Here is a 21,742-nt window from a genome sequence, read left to right as displayed (position 1 = left end):
AGGTCAGAATGTTTGGTGTCCTGGAAACGAAACAATGGGATTATTGAATGAATGTTTCACTTATCATTTGGATGGCTGGGTATGTTGAAAACAGAGTCAGCCCTTCTGTAAATGGTAATCAATGGCCTGGAAGAGTCAGTGAGCCTATACTTGCCTTGCATTCTTTTCTGCAAAATGTTTTTCCTTTCCATTGAATACATCTGGACAATCAGAAAGAAAAAGAAGGAAAGCCATACTTGTAGCATTCATTTCCCAGGAAGAAAAGGTCTTCTGGGCTTCCTGAATATAGACAGCAGGATTTATTTGCAACATGTACCTCGGGAAGCCAAAGTCATAAACAGTCCAAGGAGGATCTTGCATTTGAAATCCTCTCATTATCCAGTGTTCCAATTTGCTAGTTGCCAGAATGCAATACACCAGAAGCAGAATGGCTTTTTAAAAGAGGAATTTAATAAGTTACTAGTTTACAGTTCTAAGGCCGAGAAAATATCTCAATTAAAACAAGTCCATGGAAATGTCCAATCAAAGGCATCCAGGGAAAGATAGGCCGATGAAGAAGGCCGATGAAGTTCAGGGTTTCTCTCTCAAGTGAAAGGCCACATAGGGAACACAGTCAGAGTTTCTCTCTCATCTGGAAAGGCACATGGTGAACATGGTCAGGGTTTCTCTCTATCTGGAAGGGCACATGCTGAACATGGTGTCTGCTAGCTTCTTCTCCTGGCTTCCTGTTTCATGAAGCTCCCCGGGAGGCATTTTGCTTCTTCATTTCCAAAGGTCGCTGGCTAGTGGACTCTGCTTCTCATGGCTATGTCATTCTCCTCTGCTTTCTCTGAATCTCTCTCATTCTCCAAAATGTTTCCTCTTTTATAGGACTCCAGAAACTAATCAAGATCCACCCAAATGGGTGAAGACACACCTCCAGCTAATCCAGTTTGACAATCACTCTTGATTAAATCACACCTCCAGGGAGATGATCTAATTACAACTTCAAACATACAATAATGAATAAGGATTAAAAGAAATGCTGCCTTTACAAAATGGGATTAGGATTAAAACATGGCTTTTCTAGGGTGCATACATCCTTTCTAACCAGCACACCCAGTAATGGGGACCTAAAAATAGAAATTAAAGTTTACAGAAACTATCTACTGCTGGTTAATAAGGCACTTCACTCATGAACATGTCTGTGCAGAATCATAAATGGAGCAATTTAATGGGACATTGTCATATAACCTAACAGGAGACTCTAATTTTTCAATTCAGTGAAAGACTTCAAACTTGTCCTGGAGGCAAAAATCTTATCTTTTAAGAAAACAATAATACTGATGCATTCTTGCCTTAAATTTAAAATATTCATTTTTTCAATTTTTTTTTTTTACTTATTATCTCATTTTAATCTCCTTTATCTGTGAGGGGAAAAGGACGAATGACATGCAAATGGTAGGATTCCTACTTAAATTAGCACCAAGTTTCTACCTCGGTGCCAAGAAAATTTAAGCTAAAAATGAAAACTACCATTTATTGGATAACTTTCTTTGGCTAGCCATTACCGCATCTTCAGTGTTGATGTTACTATAATCATTTCACAGAGGGAGAAACTTAGACCCAGAGAAGTTAGGTAATTTCCCAAAGTCACTAAAATAACAAAGGGCCAGAGCCAGAGCTATTCCTGAGCAGGGCATAGCATCAAGACATTGTAACCGTGATGGTTCTTGCTAATTGGAGGCTCTCAGAAGAGTGTGCCATGTCACTTGGAGCAGAGCTCCTAGGGACCAAGTTTCTAGCTTCCTGGACACCATCACTTAGCATGTTGCCTCACTAGAATAAAAGGCTTCATCTGAGAACAGTTTGATATCCATCATCACTCTTATCACTGTTACAATGCAGGAGGAGAGTGAGCAACCAAAACACACTCTACCATCACTGAATAAACACTGACAATGTGAGATGCTCCAAACATGTCAGGTACTGCCCCCCTGCCGTTTCTTTCTTTGAGGGGTTGAACCCTACCTCTGAAGAAGTAAGCAGTGTCCCTCTCACCACTTCGTAAACTGAATCCATGTTGGGCATAAACTGGGGGAAGGAGCTGGTAACGGTATTGGGTTGGATTCCTGACCTCAAGTGAACCTGCTGAGGCCAGAAAATCCTGTTGGGTTTTCCAAAAGAAACCAAGATCAAGAGTGGATCTTAAACTGAACCTGGAGTGAAATGCACTGCAAGCCATACTTCAGAGGCTATTGTTAAGTTACCTTCGACCTTATCATGGTAGACATCACAGCGTATAGTGACTGTGGTATTTATTTTAAATTTGTTTGCTTCCTTTAACTTTGCCTTGTTTTTAAGGGGAGCATATTTTTTTTAAACTTTAGTAAATAGTTTCTTGTCCCTTTTCATTCTTTTAGCATTTCTGCAATTCCCTTTCCTTCATTTATTATGAAAGTCTGAAACATTGAGGTACACAGCAAGGAAAAAACAAATATTGATAAAAATTGATAAAAATGTCTCTTCCCTACCTGATTGCAAAGATAAATATGATATAAAATAAACATCATGAATATTATGTAAATGGACCAAAATTTTGCAGCTAAGTGGTACTAATTATTTCCCACAAAACCAGCAAGAACATTAACAATCATATGTTATGGTGTTACCTATATACTTATTTGTTGAAAGTGTTTACATCTTTGAGCCTGATGGCTAATTAACAGAATATTTAGCACACACATTTATTAATTTTAGGCTTAGCAACTCAAAGTGCTTCATCCACTTATCCAATATTATTTCCATTAAATTGTGGCAGTATACACAAAAGGGTACTGGGCTGGAACTTCCAGTGTAAATGTGGTCCATTTTTCATTTTGAAAATGAGAAAATCATTTTATAAAATACAAATAGTTTGCAAATAGTTTACTTAGCTCCTTTGAAGCCTAGGACCAATGCATATTTTTGTGAACAGGGAAACTGTGAAGAATTTTTTTTTTCTGGGTAGATTAATTAATTTTATTGGATTTAAACTTATATATATATTTTTTTGTATTAACAGCTGTGATTATAAATCAAGTGAAAAAAGGGATTTTTGATCATTCAAAATGACTTTTTATAAGCCCCAATTCAATGTCCAGCATTTTTGCCACTGACAAAGACAAGATAAAAATGGTAAAACAATCATGAATAGCACCAGGCCAAAATTAACTTAATTATAAGCAATATTTATATTTAAAATACTTCAAATTCTGCCTACAAAGTAAGAATTAGATTTTTTTTGAATAAACATTAAACTTTTTAAAAAATGTGATGGGTTCATAAGCATGAGTTCAAATTTCCATACCATAGCACAAATAACCATGATTTTTAGAAGTTTCCTTATCATTGTTGCAGTGGAAAGTTCAAATTATCTTAAAAGTTAGTACAGGCAGCACACAACTCTTCAAAAGATTTAGACTGAGTGTTTCATGGGAATTTTTTCAATCAAGTATACGGTGATTATAAACATACTATAGAACCAATCAAGCAAAGTATGTTTCTAAGGGAATACAAACTTTCATTTTGAGGTATTAACAACATTTCTAATACAGGAATCAGGTATTCTTTTCCTTTTTTTCCACCTCTTGGGCCATAGAATAGTTCCAGTGGTGGGAGCTGAAAATTACACAAAAGGAATAACAGAGCCAGGGTTAAGGAAGGCATTACATAAAGCCAGTTAATTAGTTCTTGATAGTATAGCTTTGCCTACTTTTCAGTCAGGCACTACATCTCAGGTCAACATTTTCTCTTTCCTTTAATCATAAGAGATTAAAGATATCTACTTCCTTTTCCATTCAAGCACCTATTGCCTTCCAGGGGTGTAGTGATGGTATGTAGGAAGGAAAAGGGCATTTCCCTGTCTTTGTAGTTGAGATAAGCAAACAGACCTTTATGATGGGGCAACACAAAAAGATGTAAAGGCTCCATCTTAAGAAACTTTTTCTTGACACCCTTTTTCTTTTCTTTCCAAATGAAAGGACATCACTGTATTCAGATACTAATCATTTTGGGGCATACACACACACAAAACCTTGGGGGAGCAAGTGAATTTCACTAAGTAGAGCCTCTCTAAGAGCAGAATTTATGGGATAGGGAAGAAGGGACGAAAAATTGGAGGGTGTGAAAAAAAAAAAGAACCAGAGTGCTTATTGTTCATCATTCCCTTTCCATGGAAAACTTTAGTGAGGGGGTTTCCAGGGAGAAAGAGAATGAGAAATCCTAAGCAGCACCATTTAGAATAAAGGAAGAGTTTCTGTGGTCTCTGGGCAATCTAGCTACAGAAACAAGTCTCAAGAAGTCACTGCCTAGGAACTGGGATAGATGAGTTGGGACCTGCCAATACAGTAAAGATAGAAGTGTCTGGGTAAAAGTTCCTGGAAGCTGAAGTTCATTTTATTGAAAGAACCAACAGACCATTCATGGTATTAGGACAGAGTTGGTTACAAAGTCCCATCACAGCACATTCTGACATTCAAATTAAACCTATTTAAATGTGGCTCTTTCCAATTCCTTCGGCTTTGTGTTATGGTGATTATCTGTACAGAGGGGTTCTAAATTGAAACTACTTCATTCACATCATCCCTATGTACTCAGTTTTTTAGAGACCAAGAACTTAGTCCAATTTTTCTGAAAGGTAATAGCCTAAAAGATGGGTGGAAAAAAAAACCCAACTAAAATAAGCTGTAATATCCAGTCAAGAATGGCTTATTATTCATTTTTTTCTTTGAACATCTTACTTAAGTGTTTTACTAGAGCTACTAGCGCAGGGTTCCCACCACATGCATCAATTTGTTTATAGGCTTTAGATTCAAGCTCTTTAAGGGTATTTCGAGTATATTCAAAAGAACCTACATTTTCAAGATAATGTACACAGTATTTTTTAATATCTATGTTTTCGGTTCTCTGGCGCAAGATATTCTGCACTTGCGTGCTTTCAGGCCTTGACCAAATAGCATGAATAGTAGGGAATGAGAATTTTCCCTCTGTTAGGTCTTCACAAAAGCTTTTGTTTTCACTATATTCTTTGGAGTGCAGATTAGCATAATCATCCTTAATTTGAAAAAAGAGCCCAAGTGTATTAAGTAGTGGCTTTAAATCTTCTTTGTAATCAGAGAACAACTGCATGAGACCTACTGCTAATCCAAATAGTCCACCTGTCTTTTGCAGCACCATAGCTTTATATTGTTCTTCAGTGGGAGAAGTGTAATTATCTCTCCAGTAAATATCAAGACCTTGTCCCTGGTGGAGTTCTAAAAGCTGACAGGTAAAAAGTTTCACTGCATCTGGGTGATTAAGGGTTAAGACTTTCTCTAAACCAAGGAGATATACATAATTGGCAGAACTGATGACAGATGGAATTCCATAGATGCTGTGTGCCACTGGAAAGCCACGTCGCAGTTTTGAGTTATCTTCAATATCATCAATGAGTAAACTGGCATTATGCAACATTTCTGTCACTTCAATGATAATCTGTGGCTTGTCTTCTGGAACTTTTAGCCAATGATTAAATGCCTGTGAAAGTTTGGTTCTCACTTGTTTACCTGGTAACTGAAGTAGGTACTTGTAGGATTCTAGAAGAATTCTTTGGACTGTTTGTTGTGTCTTCTCCATTGTTTTTAAACTTCAAAGCTGACAAATGTGATGTGAAGCGTAGATGTGAAGCACTGAGTGAATCCTTCCATTCAAACTCCGGGGGATCATGCGTCTGAAGAAAACTGTCAGTTCAACGATGATATCACGACTTCCCCGTTGCCGGTCCGGTAACAGTAGAACTGAGCGTCAACTTCCCACTTTATAGTTCAGACCAAAGCGCCTCCCGGTGACCACATGTATCCCTCCCCCTACTTCGCCACAGAATTCTCCGCCCTCCTCGGTGGCCAGCAACACCGCATTACTCGGTGCAAGAAAATGCGCCATCCTGGTCCGAATTTTTGATATTTAACTTTCTGTGTTGTTAGTTGCGTTGAGTTTCCCCATTCAATGAATTTAACAAATATTTATCGAGCACCTTTGCCATGCACTGAGATAGATATTAGGGAAGAAATACCCAAACTCTGCCCACAAGGAGTTCACAATCTCATAGTAGAGACTAAGTAATTAGACGATTACAATCCACAGTGATCAGTGCTGCAACAAATTAAGTTCAGGAGGCTCTGGGAACCCATAGGAGGATTATGCTATTGAATTAGGAGGCTTAGGGAAGGCTTCCCAGATGAGGCAATTTAAGCTAACGATGGATGAAATCTAAGAGAGATATATTGAGAAGAGATCACTATGCTTTCATGCTTCCTAAGAGACATGATGATGTGGAAAGAAAAGCACATAGTGTGTTAGAAGTTGTGGGCTGGAGTTCTGACTCCACAGCTGACCAGCAACTGCAAGCCTCCCAGGGAACTCTTGGCAATGTATTGTGACAATTTTGGTTGTCACAACTGGGAAGTGGGGGAGAGAATTGCTATTGGCATATAATGGATACAGGTCAGGGATTCTGTTAAACATCTTACAAGCACAGGACAGCTGAATACATCAAAGAATTATCTGGTTCAAAACATCAATAGCTATCAATGTTGAGAAACCGTAGTTTAAACACTATGTTTTGGTATAGGAAAGCTGCCAAAATGCAATATACCAGAAATGGGTTGGGCCTTACAGTGAGAATTTATTAACTTACAGTTTACAGTTCTTAGGCCATGAAAACGTCCAATTCAAGGCATCAACAGGATGATACCTGGACCCTGAAAACAGGCTGCCGGCATTTGGGACACCTCTGTTATGTGGGAAGGCACATGGTGTTGCTTCTAGCTTCTGATTTCAGTGACTTCCTCTTTGAGATGCTGTGGGTCCTCTCTTAGCTTCCCTGGGATTTTTCTTTGTACTTCTCTTAATTTCAACTCTTAGCTTCTTTGGGGCTTCTCTGAGCTCTATGGACTTTTTCTGGGTATCCTCTTATAAAGGACTCCAGTAAGGGGATTAAGATCCACCTTGAATAGGATGGGTCACATCTCAATTGAAATAACCTAATCAAAAGGTCCTGCCTACAATAGGTCTGCACCCACAGGAATGGATTAAAAAAAACCATAGCCTTTTCTGGGGTACATAGCAGCTTCAAACCATCACAAACTTCTATGGCAAATTATAATATATTTACTGTACCCATACGGTAGAGATAAACTCTACCAATTGCCTATGTAAATCATCACAAATTTCAAAGGACTCTGTAATCATGAGACTTTTCAGTATCTATTGAAGAAAAAGTACGCATGGTGGGTAATAAAGCAACAGAACACATACTTGGAGGATTTGCAAACTTAGAGCCATAGATTACAGTGATAAGTGAATTAAAATGGACAAAAATATACAGCAAGTAGACCCCTAATACATTTGTAAGTGGGTTTAAAATATAAGTGAAATATCTATGAGCCTGTTGGAAAAGAACAGCTGCAGGATTTATTGGAACTGGGTGAGGAAAACAGATAATGGATCAGGTCAATAGCTTGTAAACTGTAATCTTTGATAAGGAGGATGAAACAATGGAGTTTATTAACATTATGGACCTGCTGATTAGATATTTACCTGCGCTATTGATCTTTGTACACCCACGAGCTAATGCTGTGCCTGGCACAGAGCTCAATATTTGTTGACTAAATGAATGGGTGGGTGCCAGAGCATTGAGCGGAACATATTTGACAAGTAATTTTCATTTTTCTCTGAAATTTTCACTCCCTTTTACTGGAGTACAGTAACTAATACATCAAATTTGAGGTTAGGTCACTGGTAACCTTCACCTGGCCTCTTTCAACTCTTTGCCAACTGTGTGCTATTTGGGGCAGGATCATGTATTATCCTCAAGCTTAGCATACTGCCTGCACAGCTAGGAGCTTGACTCATATTTGTTGAACCTTTATTCTTTTTTGTTATGCCCAACCATTCTCTACCCCACTCACCTAAGCTTTCATTTTCAGGAGATGCCTTCTCCTCCTATTTGCTGGGCTATCGAGGCAGTTCAGCATGAACATCCTCTTTACCCCACTCTCTTTGCCTCTGTTTTCCTTTGTTATCTTGATTCCTAGCTTCAGGGTGAAGCGATGTCTTCCTTCTTTATATATTATTTTAATGCTCTCAATTTATTTGCTGCTCATCTCCCTTGAGATCAGACAGTGCAGTTCAGTGAAAGAAACAGGGATGCTTGATTCTTGTTTATCATTAGATGTGTGAACTCCTGAGAGTCACTTAATTTTTCTGAGACTCAATTTCCTTCCATCAAATAAGAGTGAGAAAAATAATCTGCCTAATACCTCAAAAAATCAATTGAGATAATGCAAATGAACTTGTTTTATAAACTCTGGAATATTCTAAAAATCTTTTTAAAATTGTACTGCAAGTTTTATTGAGATGTAGTCATATATCATGTAATTCATCCAAAGTATTCAAGTTGCTAAAATCTTTGTAGATACTTTTAAAAGATGTGTTTTTCTCTACAAATTTATCAACTGACTAATACAAATTTTAAACTTAGGGTTTATCAATCTAGCCAAGTTTCCTTGTAAATTTGTTTTATTGATGTAACATTTTTCTGCCCCTGGAAACTTCAAAGTATCAACTAGCATATATGTCATTGGCCAAGAAAACATTCATTCTGGGGGTTCATTAACCAGGCTACTTACCTCAGAAAGCTTCAGAGGCCCAAAAATCAACCCTACATCATCCACCTCACTGAGCCTAAGCAAAATATAACTTATAAAATTAAAGCCCACGTATAGACAGTGGTGTGGGCTAAAAATAGCCAAAGCTGTTTAAAATGTCCTTAAATTAAGAGATTATGGGATATATAAACTTTAACCTGTGAAGATGTGAAAACCCCATCATCCTCACACTTCTGAGGGAATTCAGAAGAAATGATGAATCAGGACTCTTAATACAGTTCTGCCTCTTTGTCGGAGTTCTTAGTATATCTCAGAGAATTGAACTAAGTAAGTACAATGCCATTTGTTGGCATTCAGTGAGGCAACCTAATTGCCAGAAAAGGAACCAGGGAGATTGTGAAGGAAGAAGACTTTCCTCTGCAGTTGTGTGGGTGTTCCTCAAGCCCACAGGAAATACCAGCTTCCAAACATGCTATCTCAATAGTAGCGGTTACTGTTTTTATCGTCCTTCTTTCCGAAGACATTGCACATTTTTTTCTTCGCTGGTTCCTTTTCATATCTGTAGACATGCCCAGGTCTTTCCCATGTTGGAAAATCCTTGTTTGACCTTTGCTGCCCCTTCCAGCTATTATCTTAATTTTCCCTCCCTTTGTATTAACAAGATTCTCAAATGAATGATCTCTATTTACCATCTCCATTTTCTCCCTTCTATTTGCTCTCTAGGTCCCCGTGATCTGGCTTCTGTTCTCACTGTTCTACTGAAATTCCATTCCGCACCTACTCTGGGCAGTTCTCAATGCGGTGATTTCTGCAGCATTTTACTTGGTTGACCACTTTGACAAAACAAAATCGAAACCCCACTTTCCTGACTTATTTGGGACTCCACTACAGGGATTCTGTCTCTGCTGTCTAGCAGACCAAGATTAAAATTACAGATGGGGACAAAACAGTACAGGATTAGAGTAAATGCTTGTAAAATGCTTAGCATAACACACAGAGCATCAGAAATGATTATGACATGTCAGTTATTATGATTATTATTAGCATTACTACTGGGGTGCTGCTTCTCTTTGGTCTTTATTGACTCCCTTTTTCCCCACTGCTGCCATTTCCTAGGTTCATGCCTTAGGCTTCTTTCCTTTATCTTCATTCTATCTTTAGAGCAGTTATCCATTTTCATATCTTTAACTGCCTCCATCATGTGGGAAATTCCAAACCTATGCCTCGAACTGTGACCTCTTTCTATGAAATGGCGCTAGAATTGTCACCACCTTAAGTTCAACTTGTTTAAAATTCAGTTTCTCTTCATAGACCCAATAAATCCAAATAAGCCCAAATAACCCATCTGCTTTTCATATCTATGTGAATGATGCTGTTATTCTGTCAGTTGTGAGATGCTTCCTTATTTGAGTCTTCCTTTTCCAGTTTTCTTCTCATCAAATTAGTGTACAACTCCTGCTGCTGAGTCCCTCAGAATACCTCTTACAGTCAACATTCTCTCCAGTCCCCATTCACAGAGCCTTTAAAAAGTGTGGTGTTTTTTTTTGCATTTGAATCTAAAATATATAACGTCCTTTAAAATGTGACAGTGATTGACATTTAAAAAAAATTAAGAATCCTGTTTTGAGAAAAAAACAGAGCATGGAAAAGCATATCAAACATTTTTAAGAAACCTCACTAGGCCAGAACAGCTTCCTGCTTGTGTCTGCATACCCAGGGCCTGTGAGGGCATGTACTTTCCTGAAATATCTTTCCTACTGATGCCAATGGATAGAAGTAAAGACAGAAGTGCAAAACTCGGTGCTTATTTTGGTAGTCCCACTTCACAGCTAGACAGTTTCCTATATTAGTGATTAGATTCTGGACTGGAACTCAGAAGACCTGGGTTGCAGTGAAGGCTCTTTTATTTTTATTTTATTCCCCTTCAAATAGAAGAGCATAGAAATGCACTTTTGCTCACTATGGCAAATATGTAACATCTCATGGTGACTTTAAATATGCTGCATTCCATCTTGCCTCAGAAGCAAATCATGCGGTTATTACATCCACAGTCTGAAATGTCCCATCAACAGATTGTTGTTGATAATGGGGAATTCCATTCCGGGCTGTTAGTGGGAGAGGACAGACTGGGAGCTCTTTCATAATCAGCGGCCCCCAGGTGGCTATTATGGTTGTGACAAGAAAGAATTCTTTGTTCTTTGTCCAGGCGAGGCAGGCCCTGTGAGGTGGCAGCTGTCAGGGGATCAGAGCTATTGAGTCATGGAATCCTAGCTCTGGATGGCACCTTCAGGAGGCAAGAGAACAGGCAGTTAGAAGCATGGCTCTGGTGTATGGCAGCATGGGTTTACATCCCAGCTCTGCTCCTCAGCAGCTACATGCTTTTGAAAAGGTTGCTTACCCTCTCTATGTCTTGGCTTCTTTATTTGTAAAAAAGGGATAGTAATTCATACCTCACAGGGCTGTTGTAAGGATCTGATAAAAAAGCATTTATCATACTAAGTGTTAAAAACACTTATGTCACTATTTTATCATAGAACACCCTCATTTTACAGAGGAGCAAAAGAGGGTCAAGCTCCCATGGCAAGTTAGTGGCAAACCTAATGTTAGAAAGGGACTACTCTTGATTTCCTCTCCTACTTCTAGTTCTTCCTGGTCCTTTGGAATTATTTGCCCAACTATGATAGCTCAGCATATCTGAGAGGGGAGAAGATGAGAAGGTGATGATTAGGCAGAAGGTGATGATTTTCTGCAGCCTTCTCTCCTTCTCCAATCCCTTCCCTGACCGCTCCTTTCTAAATGTCTCTTGCATCTAAGCCTCTTCTATTGTATTACCACCTTCATATTTATATTCAGGGTTTTGACAAAATATCTATCATCTGAATATAGTCAGCAATAATTGCTAAATGCACAGAGCTTGATATTTAAATTGGGGTTTTAAAAAAAATCTGTTTTTCAGTGACCAAGTATGATTGAGTAGAAGAGTGTATCTCTGACTTCACTGTCTTCTTTGCCTCTACTACAATCTCTGATATTTTCAAAAGGATAAGCTAAAAAGCTACACCATGGCCAGCATTTCATTTGTTTATCAGCAATTGATTGATACCTGCCATTTCAGTGTCCGGGCAGTGTGGAATCTGATCATGACTTTCATAGCTTCAGATAAAGGCAGCATTATTACTCAGCACAGCATTTCAGGCTCCTCCCAGTCTGCCCTTGCCTACCCTCCCTGGCCATTGCCTTCAAATGCCATTTCAGTTCGCCTATTGGTTCATGAATATGGGCTTGGTTAAATAAGTAATGATAAGTCTATTTGATGGAATAATATATGCATATTTAAAATAAAGATGAAAAGTTAAATTCACTGACATGGAAAAATGATATATTGCTGAGTGAAAATCTTTAAAAATCAGTAAACTAGCATAATCCCCATTTTTGTAAGAACTGCCCCCCCCCCATAGTTATACATATATATCTCCCTATCCAGAGGAAAATGTCTGTATAAACAACTACAGGGTTAACAATGTATCTACTGTGCGGGGGATCCTAGGTGTCATGATCAGGTTCATGTGTCAACTTGACCAGGTGGTGGTACCTGGTTGGGCAAGCACTGGCCTGTCTGTTGCTATGAGGACATTTAATGGACTTAAATCATGACCACATTGGCAGCATCCACAGCTGATTGCATTTGTGATCAGCTAAGGGGAATGTCTTCTGCAATGAGTGATGCTTAATCTAATCATTGGAAGGTTTTTCAGGAGGTCTCAGAAGAGACCATCATTCTTCCTGCTTCAGCCAACCAGCCTCTCTTGAGAACTTGTTGAGGACCTTCATTGGAGCTGCCAACTTGCGGCCTGCCTTACAGACCTTGGACCCTACATCTCTGTGCTTATGTGAGATACTTTTATAAATTTTGTATTTACAGATATTTCCTGCTGATTCTGTTTCTCTAGAGAACCCTAGCCAATATGCTAGGTAATTTTGCTTTCCTTTTTAATATTTTGTTACTGTCTCTTTTTTTCAGATGAGCACAAAGTATTCATAGCATTGTAACTTAAAAATCTATTTCTAAGCTCTGCTCCTAATCAAGATGACAGAGTAAGACATTCCTCCACAGAAACTTTGAGCAAACAGCAAGAAGTGACAGAAGCATCTTTCTCAAAGTCCAGAAAACAGTTAAAGGAAGACTGCAGTAACAGGGAGAGTCTTGCATCAGGAGTGCTGTATCATAAAAACAGTTGGACCTCATGGCACCTTGCTGGCCCCTGTCCCATCCCCTCACTGCCTGGCATGGAGCCAGCTGCTCCCAATGTGCATCCCTGGTCCTGGTTCAGGAGGGAGCAGAGTAACTCTTTTTCACACACTGGGAGCATGAACATCTGGTCAAATCTGTTCAGTGATGGTCTAGGACAACGAATTGCTGGCTTTTGGGACATACCACACAATGCTTGGGACCAGGAGGAGATGTGCTTCTTAGGGAAGAGAGGACATTTATATTTCTGTAAAGGAACTCTCGCATCTGTGTAAAAGGGGGATTTCCTAGGTCTCTGCATGTTCTGATAGGACCTGTGCTTTTGGCTAGAGCTATTCTGCAAATTTATTGTATGCTTATGCTCTGAAGGAGAGCCCTCACATAGGCCAATCTGCAAAGACTGGGTCAATGAAAGCTCTGTCATAAACACTAGCTAGTTGCAAGCTTAAGGAACTGATACCTCAGCATTTAATTCCAGCAATAGCATAGTAAAATATCAAAATTTCCAAGTTTCAACCAGAACAATAGGCTGAGCCCCCAATCTTGGGTTTGTTTATATGAAACTTTATGCCACAAAGGATAAGCTAAGCCTACTTAAAATTGGGCCTAGAAGTCACCCCCAAGAGAACCTCTTTTGTTGCTCAGATGTGGCCTCTCTCTCTCAGCCAACACGACAGGCAAACTCACTGCTCTCCCCCTGTCTATGTGGGACATCACTCCCAGGGTTGTGGACCATCCTGGCAATGTGGGATAGAAATCCTAGGGTCTCGACCAAAAGGGAGAAGAGTGAAATGAAACAAAATAAAGTGTTAGTGACTGAGAGATTCCAAACAGAGTCAAGGGATTATCCTGGGGGTTATTCTTATGTATTATATAGATATCACCTTTTAAGTTAATGTGTAATGGAGAGGCTGAGGGAAGTGCCTGAAAAGGTAGAGCTGTGTTCCAGTAGCCATGTTTCTTGAAGATGATTGTATAATGATAAAGCTTTTGCAATGTGACTGTGTGATTGTGAAAATCTTGTGTCTGATGCTTCCTTTATCTACCTTATTGACAGACGAGTAAAACATATGGATTAAAAATAAATAAATAATAGGGAGAACAAATATTAAAATAAATTTAGTAGATTGAAATGCTAATGATCAATGAAAGGGAGAAGTAAGGGGTATGGTATGTATGAATTTTTTCCATTTTCTTTTTCTGAATTGATGCAAATGTTCTAAGAAATGATCATGATGATGAATATACAACTATGAGATGATATTGTGAGTTATTGATTATATATCAAGAATGGAATGATCATATGGTAACAATGTTTGTGTTTATATGTGGTTAGTTTAAGAAAAAAAAATTTCCAGGTTTCAACAAAAGATTACAAAAATCTATTTCCAAAAGATGAACAAAATGTAACATCAAATTGCTCAAATGTCCCCTCCTCAGGGAAGTCTCTTGGCACTTTCCCAGGTACCTGTACCCTACCTTTTATATACCTCTTGTCATGGTCAGGTTCATGTGCGAACTTGGCCAAGTGGTGGTACCTGTTTGTCTGGTTGGGCAAGTGCTGGCCTGTCTGTTGCGATGAGGACATTTCATAGAATTAAATCATGAGCACATCAGCTGCATCCATAGCTGATTCCATTTTTATCAGCCAAGGGGAGTGTCTTCTGCAATGAGTGATGCTTAATCTAATCACTGGAAGCCTTTTAAGGAGGATTCAGAAGAGACTGGCTCTCTTCCTGATTCGGCCAGTGAGCTTCTCCTGTGGAGTTCGTCCAGACCCTCCATCGGACTCGTCAGCTTCAGAGCCTCCCCTGCGGATTTTGGACTCTGTGTTCTCACGATTATATGAGACACTTTTATAAATTTTATATTTGCGGGTGTTTCCTGTTGATTCTGCTTCTCTAGAGAACTCTAACTAGTACAAGTTGATACCAGAAGTGGGGTACTGCTGCAGTTTGCAGATACCAAACATGTTGGAATGGCTTTTTAAATGGAAAAGGGGAAGAATCTGGAGGAGCTGTGAGAAGCCTGATAGAGAAGGCCTAGAATGTTTTGAAGAGACTGTTGGTAGAAACATGGACTCTAAAGATACCTCTGACTAGGCTTTAGACAGAGTTATGGTAGACTGGAAAGAAAGCAAGCCTTGTTTTAAAATGGCAGATAATTTGGCAAAATTGACTAGTGGCTTTGGCTGGAAGGCAGATTTTAAAAGCCATGAACTTGGATATTTAGCAGAAGAGATCTCCAAATTAGATATGTAAAGTGCAGCCTGGTTTCTCCTTGCAGCTTATAGTGAAATATGACAGAAAAGATATAACCTGAAAACCGAACTCTTGAGTACAAAGAAAACAGAAATTGAAATACTGGAAAATTCTGGGCCTCCAGAAACAGAGACTCCAGGAAATAATGCCCTGTGTAAGGATTTAACCAAATGTGGAAACAGCCAGCCATTTCAGAGAAAGCCAGGATTGGACACAGAGTTATCCAGGAAGGATTTGTGGAAACTCCTTAAGTCTGATGGGCATGATCCAAGGCTACGGCATCGAAAGCCAATGAGAGTGCTGTGGGACATTTATAAACAGAGCTGCTGCCAATCTGGACTTGGGGATTCAGAGAAGGGACACATTGGAGGAAAAATAACTTCAGAGGCATGGAGGCTGAGGTCTGAAGTCAAGAAGACTTGGGCCAATGTTTCTTGAAGATGATTGTATAATGACATAACTTTCACAATGTGACTGTGTGATTGTGAAAACATTGTGTCTGATGCTCCTTTTATCTACCTTATCAAAGGATGAATAAAACATATGGAATAAAGATGAATAATAGGGAAACAAATGTTAAAATAAATTTGGAGTGTAATGCTGGTGATAGATAAGGGGGAGGGATGAGGGTATGGTATGTATGAATTTTTTTCTGTCTTCTTTTCATTTCTTTTTCTGAATAGATGCAAATATTCCAAGAAATGATCATGATGATGAATATGCAACTATATGATGATATTGTGAATTACTGATTATGTATGTAGAACGGAATGATCAAAAGTCATGAATGTTTGCATTTGTTTGGTATTTTTTGGTGTTTAAAAAAAATCAAAAAATTAATTAAAAAAAAAAAAAAAAGAAGAAGACTTGGGCCAGGAGAGCAGACCCACCCAAGGCTGTGAAGAGGGTGAGTTTGTCTCAAAGGCAGAGGATGGGCCTTCCACCTCATTGTAGTGGAAGAGTCAGGCCTTGGAGAGGGTGAAGTACATTCCTTGGGGTTTGGAGAGAGCCTGGCTGCCACCACATGGTGGGGTTGAGTGTGTGCCCTAGACATGGTAGAGAGCCCGGGTGCAGCCCCAATGCTTGGAGAAGGTGGAGCCGAGAAAAAAGGTGGTCTCCCCAATATCCCCCAAGGTTGTACTTGGAGAGAGGTAAGCCATTGCCTAGGCCCTTGGAAAGGGTGGGACTGCCACTTTCTAAAGCTGAAGAATAAATGACTTTCAGACTTTGAAATCCAGTGGTGTTTTCCCTGTAGGTTTTCCTTCCAATTTCTCCCTATGGATCCTGTGACTGTCCATCCTTTGCATATTGGCACCAGATAACTTGTTTTGAGATTCATAGATCTACAGCCAGGAGAGAATTTGTGCCATTTTAATACCATTTAAGGTGATGCATATAGTTGCCATATTGACAAGGGGTGGACATGTTGTAGTTAGATTCAGGTGTCAACTTGGCCAGGTGAAGGTGCCTAGTTCTGTTCTGTGGACATGAGCCAATGGTACGTGAACCTCATCTGTTGCTCATTACATCTGAAGTTGTCTAGGAGGCATGCCTGCTGCAATGAATGGTGTTTGATTTAATTGGCTGGTGCTTAAATGAGAGAGCTCAATGTAGCACAGCCCAAGCAGCTCAGCATACCTCATCTTAGCACTTGCAGCTCAGCCCAGGCCTCTGGAGATGCAGAAAGAAATCACCTCGCGGAAAGTTGTTGGAACCCAGATGCCTGGAGAGAGGCCAGCAGAGATCACCCTGTGCCTTCCCACATAAGAAAGAACCTCAGTTGAAAGTTAGCTGCCTTTCCTCTGAAGAACTAATGAAATAAATCCCCTTTTATTAAAAGCCAATCCATCTCTGGTATGTTGCATTTTGGCAGCTAGCAAACTAGAACACCTCCTTTAAAGCTCATGTCACACTGTCTTGCAATGCTCTTGAATGTCCTTCTTCCTTATGTAAAGTGAGGTTTGTGAATTCAGGAGGAGTATTCAATCCATCCTTATATTTCTAACCACTTCAATAGTACTTGGCACCCAGTATGAGCGCTTTTCCAATGAAGGAAAAAAGAATAAAAAATGTAGCATACCACACACACATATTCCTGAGCTACCTCTGCCTATTCTGGTGTGATTGAATTCTGTCTGGAGTAGAGGGAGAAATGGGATTGAATGGTATGCTTCTCTTTTTCTCCTTGGAAAGAAGTAATTGCAGTGAACATCATCAGGGGGGAGTAGTCATACTCCCTGGGAATCTGGAATGTGGGCTCTGTCTTCTGTATGCTACCTGACAGCTAACTGATGGGTGTAAAGTCAGGAGGCCTTGAGAAAGAAGGGTTAAGGAAGATTCTGACTTTGTAATCATCCATTCACCCATCTGTTCATCTGATCATCCATTCATTTATCCATCCATCCAACTATCTTTCCATCCATCTGTCAATTTATCCAATCCCCATTCAACAAGCACTTATTGAGTATCTACTATGAATTCCTATCTGTAGGGATACAGTGGTTAACAAAACCAGTGTCAGATAAATCTGGGCTGCTATCCTAGCTCAGTCACTTGCAAAATTGTATGGCCATGGGAAAGTTACTTGATCTCTTTGAGCTTCTTTCTTCATCTGTAAATTGGGAGTTCTAATCTCTACTTCATAAAAAGGGTTAAAGGAAATATGGTACACAAGTGGAAAACAGCAGAGCACTTAGAGATAGTTTTGGCAGTTCCAAAATTCTCTAAAGTTCCCCAGCCTCCATCCTACTGCCATATATGACAGAATTTCTACATGCTGTTCACTCATAACAGCAACAAGAACTTCTAGAGTGATGCTTATCTTGATGTGGAGCTGAGTAGTCAAGTGTTGATGGCATGTCGCAGGCTTACTGGTCCCTGAAGAACAGGAACTCCTTTCCCAGCATTGTTACCGCATAAAAGGATGAGATGGAGTCACATTGATCTGGGTTTGATGGATTACGAAGGGGGCCCGGGGCCAGTGGGCTTTCCCAGGAATGTTTTCCAAGGTCCTAGGATTCAAAGTGACTTGGTCAAAATGGTACCAAGAATCTGGTCTGTTCCATACTGCTCTAGACACCCAAGGAGCTTGTGCTCTTTCATTGTGTATGTGGCAGTATAAGTAAGGGGATGGCTGTCTGTGTCAGGAAGACCTGGATTGGGATCTTGGCCTCAGTACCTGCTGACTTGTGTGATTTGGGGCAAATAATTTAACTTTTTTGAGCCTCAGTCTCTTCTTTTGTAAAATGGGAGAAGTTTGCTATGAGAATTAAAGAATGCCTGTAAATCACCAAGTAGAGTGCTTGGCATGTATGTAATAAAAAAATAGAAGCTGTTATTTTACTGCTGTGCATAAGTTAGTTGATAGCTACTGATGCTCCAAATTAGAAATCTGCTCTAGGAATTGCCATTGATTGTTTCTTTAATTGAATTCTTTGTTCTCAATAAGATCATAACTTTCTTATGTGTTGGTTATTTCATATATTTCTTGGCATCCTGCATTGCGCTTAACTCTTTTGCTAAGCACCCAAGAAAGTTAGAGGGAATCCTTCTGTAGTTGAAGTACACTGAAGATGTTTGCTATTTAAAGGCATCTTCTTGTGGATCCTCTTGTAATCAGGGACCTGCTCCTTGGGAGAGTTGCCTGTGAGTTTTCATCTCCCGCTCTGCTCTCTGAGGACTGTCAGATACAGATTTGTGACCGGAGGCTGCCTGAGCCAATGCCTCTTTGATAAAGTTTGTTTTGTAATCAGTGGTGAGGATCAGGCATGGGGAAGGAGCAGGGTTCAGGGCCACATATGGGTCAGAGGTGGGTGAGATCAGGGGTGGAACAGGGGTCAGCTGTGGGGTGGGAATCAGAGGTACGGTGAGACTGCAGAGAAGATTAGAAACAGAAAATTGATCAGGTCAGAAATGTGGTGAGGGTCAGCTGGTGACATGAGTGACATGTATGCTACTTGTCAGTACAAAGCCATGTTTTTATATGTTGTTCTTGTGTGTAAAAATGGCCATATCAAAATACATGCTCTAGCTCTTGGCCGAGTGACCGTGGTCCGAGTGCATACCAACCTGTAAAGGGCAGGTAGGACTTTGGACTTGGCCTTCCTGGTGGCCCATGGAAACATTTCCCATTGAGCTCTGCCACTGGGCTCTCTGAACCAAGTCTGTAAAGTGGAGATATTTACAGCATTTTCCCCACCACTCATGGGAATTGCAGAACTGGCACCTAGCTTCTCCCTGCAACCAGAGGCAGCTGGTTGAAAGCTTCCTTGGATAAGATTTGTCTTTTTTGGCTTAAGGTGAATTCTCACTGTGTGCCTGTTTCTAAACAGCCCGATGCAAGAAGGTCTGGGCTCTCCAGTCCTGTTAGGTTGAGAGAATGGGAGGCTCTGATGAGCAGGGGCTGAATAACCAAGTTTCCACTCAAGGTAATATCAGTTCCAAAGGTTTTCTGTGGCTTATCCACTACCTAAAAATTCTCAAGGTCTAGGATGTTTCAAGATTCCTTCTCCTGAAATAATTGATTTGTTCTTCCTTTTATGGAATATTGATCATAGAGTCTTTATTACTCCTTTTTTTTGTCTTCCAAAAAAGTCTAATAAAATGGTATAATCTTGAATGTTTTAAGGTACTTATTGTCTTTGGGCCTCAGCTTTCTCAGCTATCAAATAAGGAAAATACTTCACACTCGCAGGCTTGTCAAGAAGATGAAGTGAGATCACACATGTTGAAATGTTTGGTAAACTGCGGATTGTCTGTACGACTGTGTGGAATGGCTGTTGTCATCATTGCTTCTTTTAGGAAGAGGGAGTAACATCTGCAAATGGGTAAGTATCATATATATAAACTATAAAAGCTGTTCATCCTCTCCCAATGTATAAATCCTGATCTACACTCAGAAAAGCAGGCAAATGATTGTATTTTCGAATGCCACCCAGGGACCAATACACAATGGAGGAATTTGTGCCATTTTAATACCATTTAAGATGATGCATATAGTTGCCATATTGACAAAGGGTGGACATGTTGTAGTTAGATTCAGGTGTCAACTTGGCCAGGTGAAGGTGCCTAGTTCTGTTCTGTGGACATGAGCCAATGGTACGTGAACCTCATCTGTTGCTCATTACATCTGAAGTTGTCTAGGAGGCATGCCTGCTGCAATGAATGGTGTTTGATTTAATTGGCTGGTGCTTAAATTACACAATGGAGGAAAGCTGGAGAATTTCATTACACATCTTAGAAAAGAATTCAATATTCACAACTAATAAATAAGCTCTTCAAAAAAGGTATATTTGGGGCTGTGGCCTCTAGCTTAAACTTTAGCTATGCAGGTAACTCCTGGCAAAGTACAGTTTTTAAATTTTTTTATTGTAAAAATAACATATATACAAAGCAAAGAAAGAAAAAAGCAATAATTTTCAAAGCACTCTTCACCAAGTAGTTACAGAACAGATCCCAGAGTTTGTCATGGGCTATCATTCCACCATCTCAAATTTGTTCCTTCTAGCTGCTTCAAAACCTTGGAGGCTAGGAAGAATATTAATATAATGATTCAGCTGTCATACTCATTTGTTAAATCCTATTTTCTCTATTATACTTCCTCCTACTCCTTTGATCCTTCTCCCAATCTATAGGGATCTTTGGGCAATACCTGTTCTGACTTTTGCATGTTGAGGAGTGTTGACACTAAAGGATAAGGGATGTAATTAATTGAGAATCTTGAAGAGGCTGGTTTTAGGATTTATCTGACCTAGGAACCCTCTAGGAATTATAGTTTCCAAGAAAATAAACTTAGTGCATGAAGTCTTTATAGAGTCTCAATTAAAGCCCTAGGTTTTCTTAAGAGTCAACAGGAGTGATGTTGGTTGGGGTTTAGCAAACCATGGCAATTAGCAATATCTAACTGAAGCTTGCATAAAAGAAGCCTCCAGAAGAACCTTTTGACCCTGATCTCTCTTGGCCACTGATGCCTTATTTGATTACACTTCTTTTCCCCCTTTTGGTCAGTAAGGCATTGCTGATCTCGTGGTGCCAGGGCCAGACTCATCCCTGTGAGTCACCCCCCATGAGTCACTGCTTATGGTCAGGGAGATTTTCAGTCCTGAATGTCACGTCCCACACGGAGGGGAGGGTAATGATTTTCCTCGCAGAGTTGGGCTTAGAGATCGTGAGGCCATACCTAAGCAACAAAGAGGTGTCCTGGAAGCAACTTTTGACCTCGTTAGGGATAGGCTTAGCTTCTCTCCTACAGAAATAAGTTTCATAAGGACAAGCTTCAAAATCAAGGGCTTGGCAAAGTATACTTTTTAAAGTTGGAGACTAAATGTCTGACACTTTCTGACTTTTCTGAATTATTGATCAAAGAAGTGTAGGGCTCATGCTGTACAATGCCTAGACCCCTTTCAGGTCATCCTTGGGGAGGTGGAACCCAGAGGGATGCTAGTATTTATAAGTCGAGTACATCAGTGCTGAAGGGTCTATAGAGTGGGCCAGGCCCAGCGTATGACCAAATCTGTACGCAGCAGCAGTAAATAAGTTTAAACCTAAATCATACAAGAGAGAACAAG

The 21,742-nt window shown here is 39.8% G+C and overlaps 1 protein-coding gene and 1 pseudogene across 1 annotated transcript in view; both read right to left on the bottom strand.

Annotated features, from left to right (window-relative positions):
• Nucleotides 1-208: 208 nt before the first annotated feature.
• Nucleotides 209-21,742, bottom strand: part of MMP20 (matrix metallopeptidase 20) — a 49,472-nt gene continuing 27,938 nt past the window's right edge. Inside the window, 8 exon segments of the mRNA XM_077114701.1 lie at nucleotides 209-264; nucleotides 267-370; nucleotides 1,091-1,112; nucleotides 2,011-2,040; nucleotides 2,043-2,146; nucleotides 18,048-18,149; nucleotides 18,151-18,187; nucleotides 21,557-21,719. Of these exon segments, the coding sequence (XP_076970816.1) occupies nucleotides 209-264; nucleotides 267-370; nucleotides 1,091-1,112; nucleotides 2,011-2,040; nucleotides 2,043-2,146; nucleotides 18,048-18,149; nucleotides 18,151-18,187; nucleotides 21,557-21,719 (618 nt within the window).
• LOC143643355 (geranylgeranyl pyrophosphate synthase pseudogene) lies at nucleotides 4,020-5,930 on the bottom strand (annotated as a pseudogene).

The sequence above is a fragment of the Tamandua tetradactyla genome, chromosome 8 (genome assembly GCF_023851605.1).
Source record: "Tamandua tetradactyla isolate mTamTet1 chromosome 8, mTamTet1.pri, whole genome shotgun sequence".
Lineage (NCBI taxonomy): Eukaryota > Metazoa > Chordata > Mammalia > Pilosa > Myrmecophagidae > Tamandua > Tamandua tetradactyla.
This window is presented reverse-complemented; position numbering and strand designations above follow the sequence as displayed.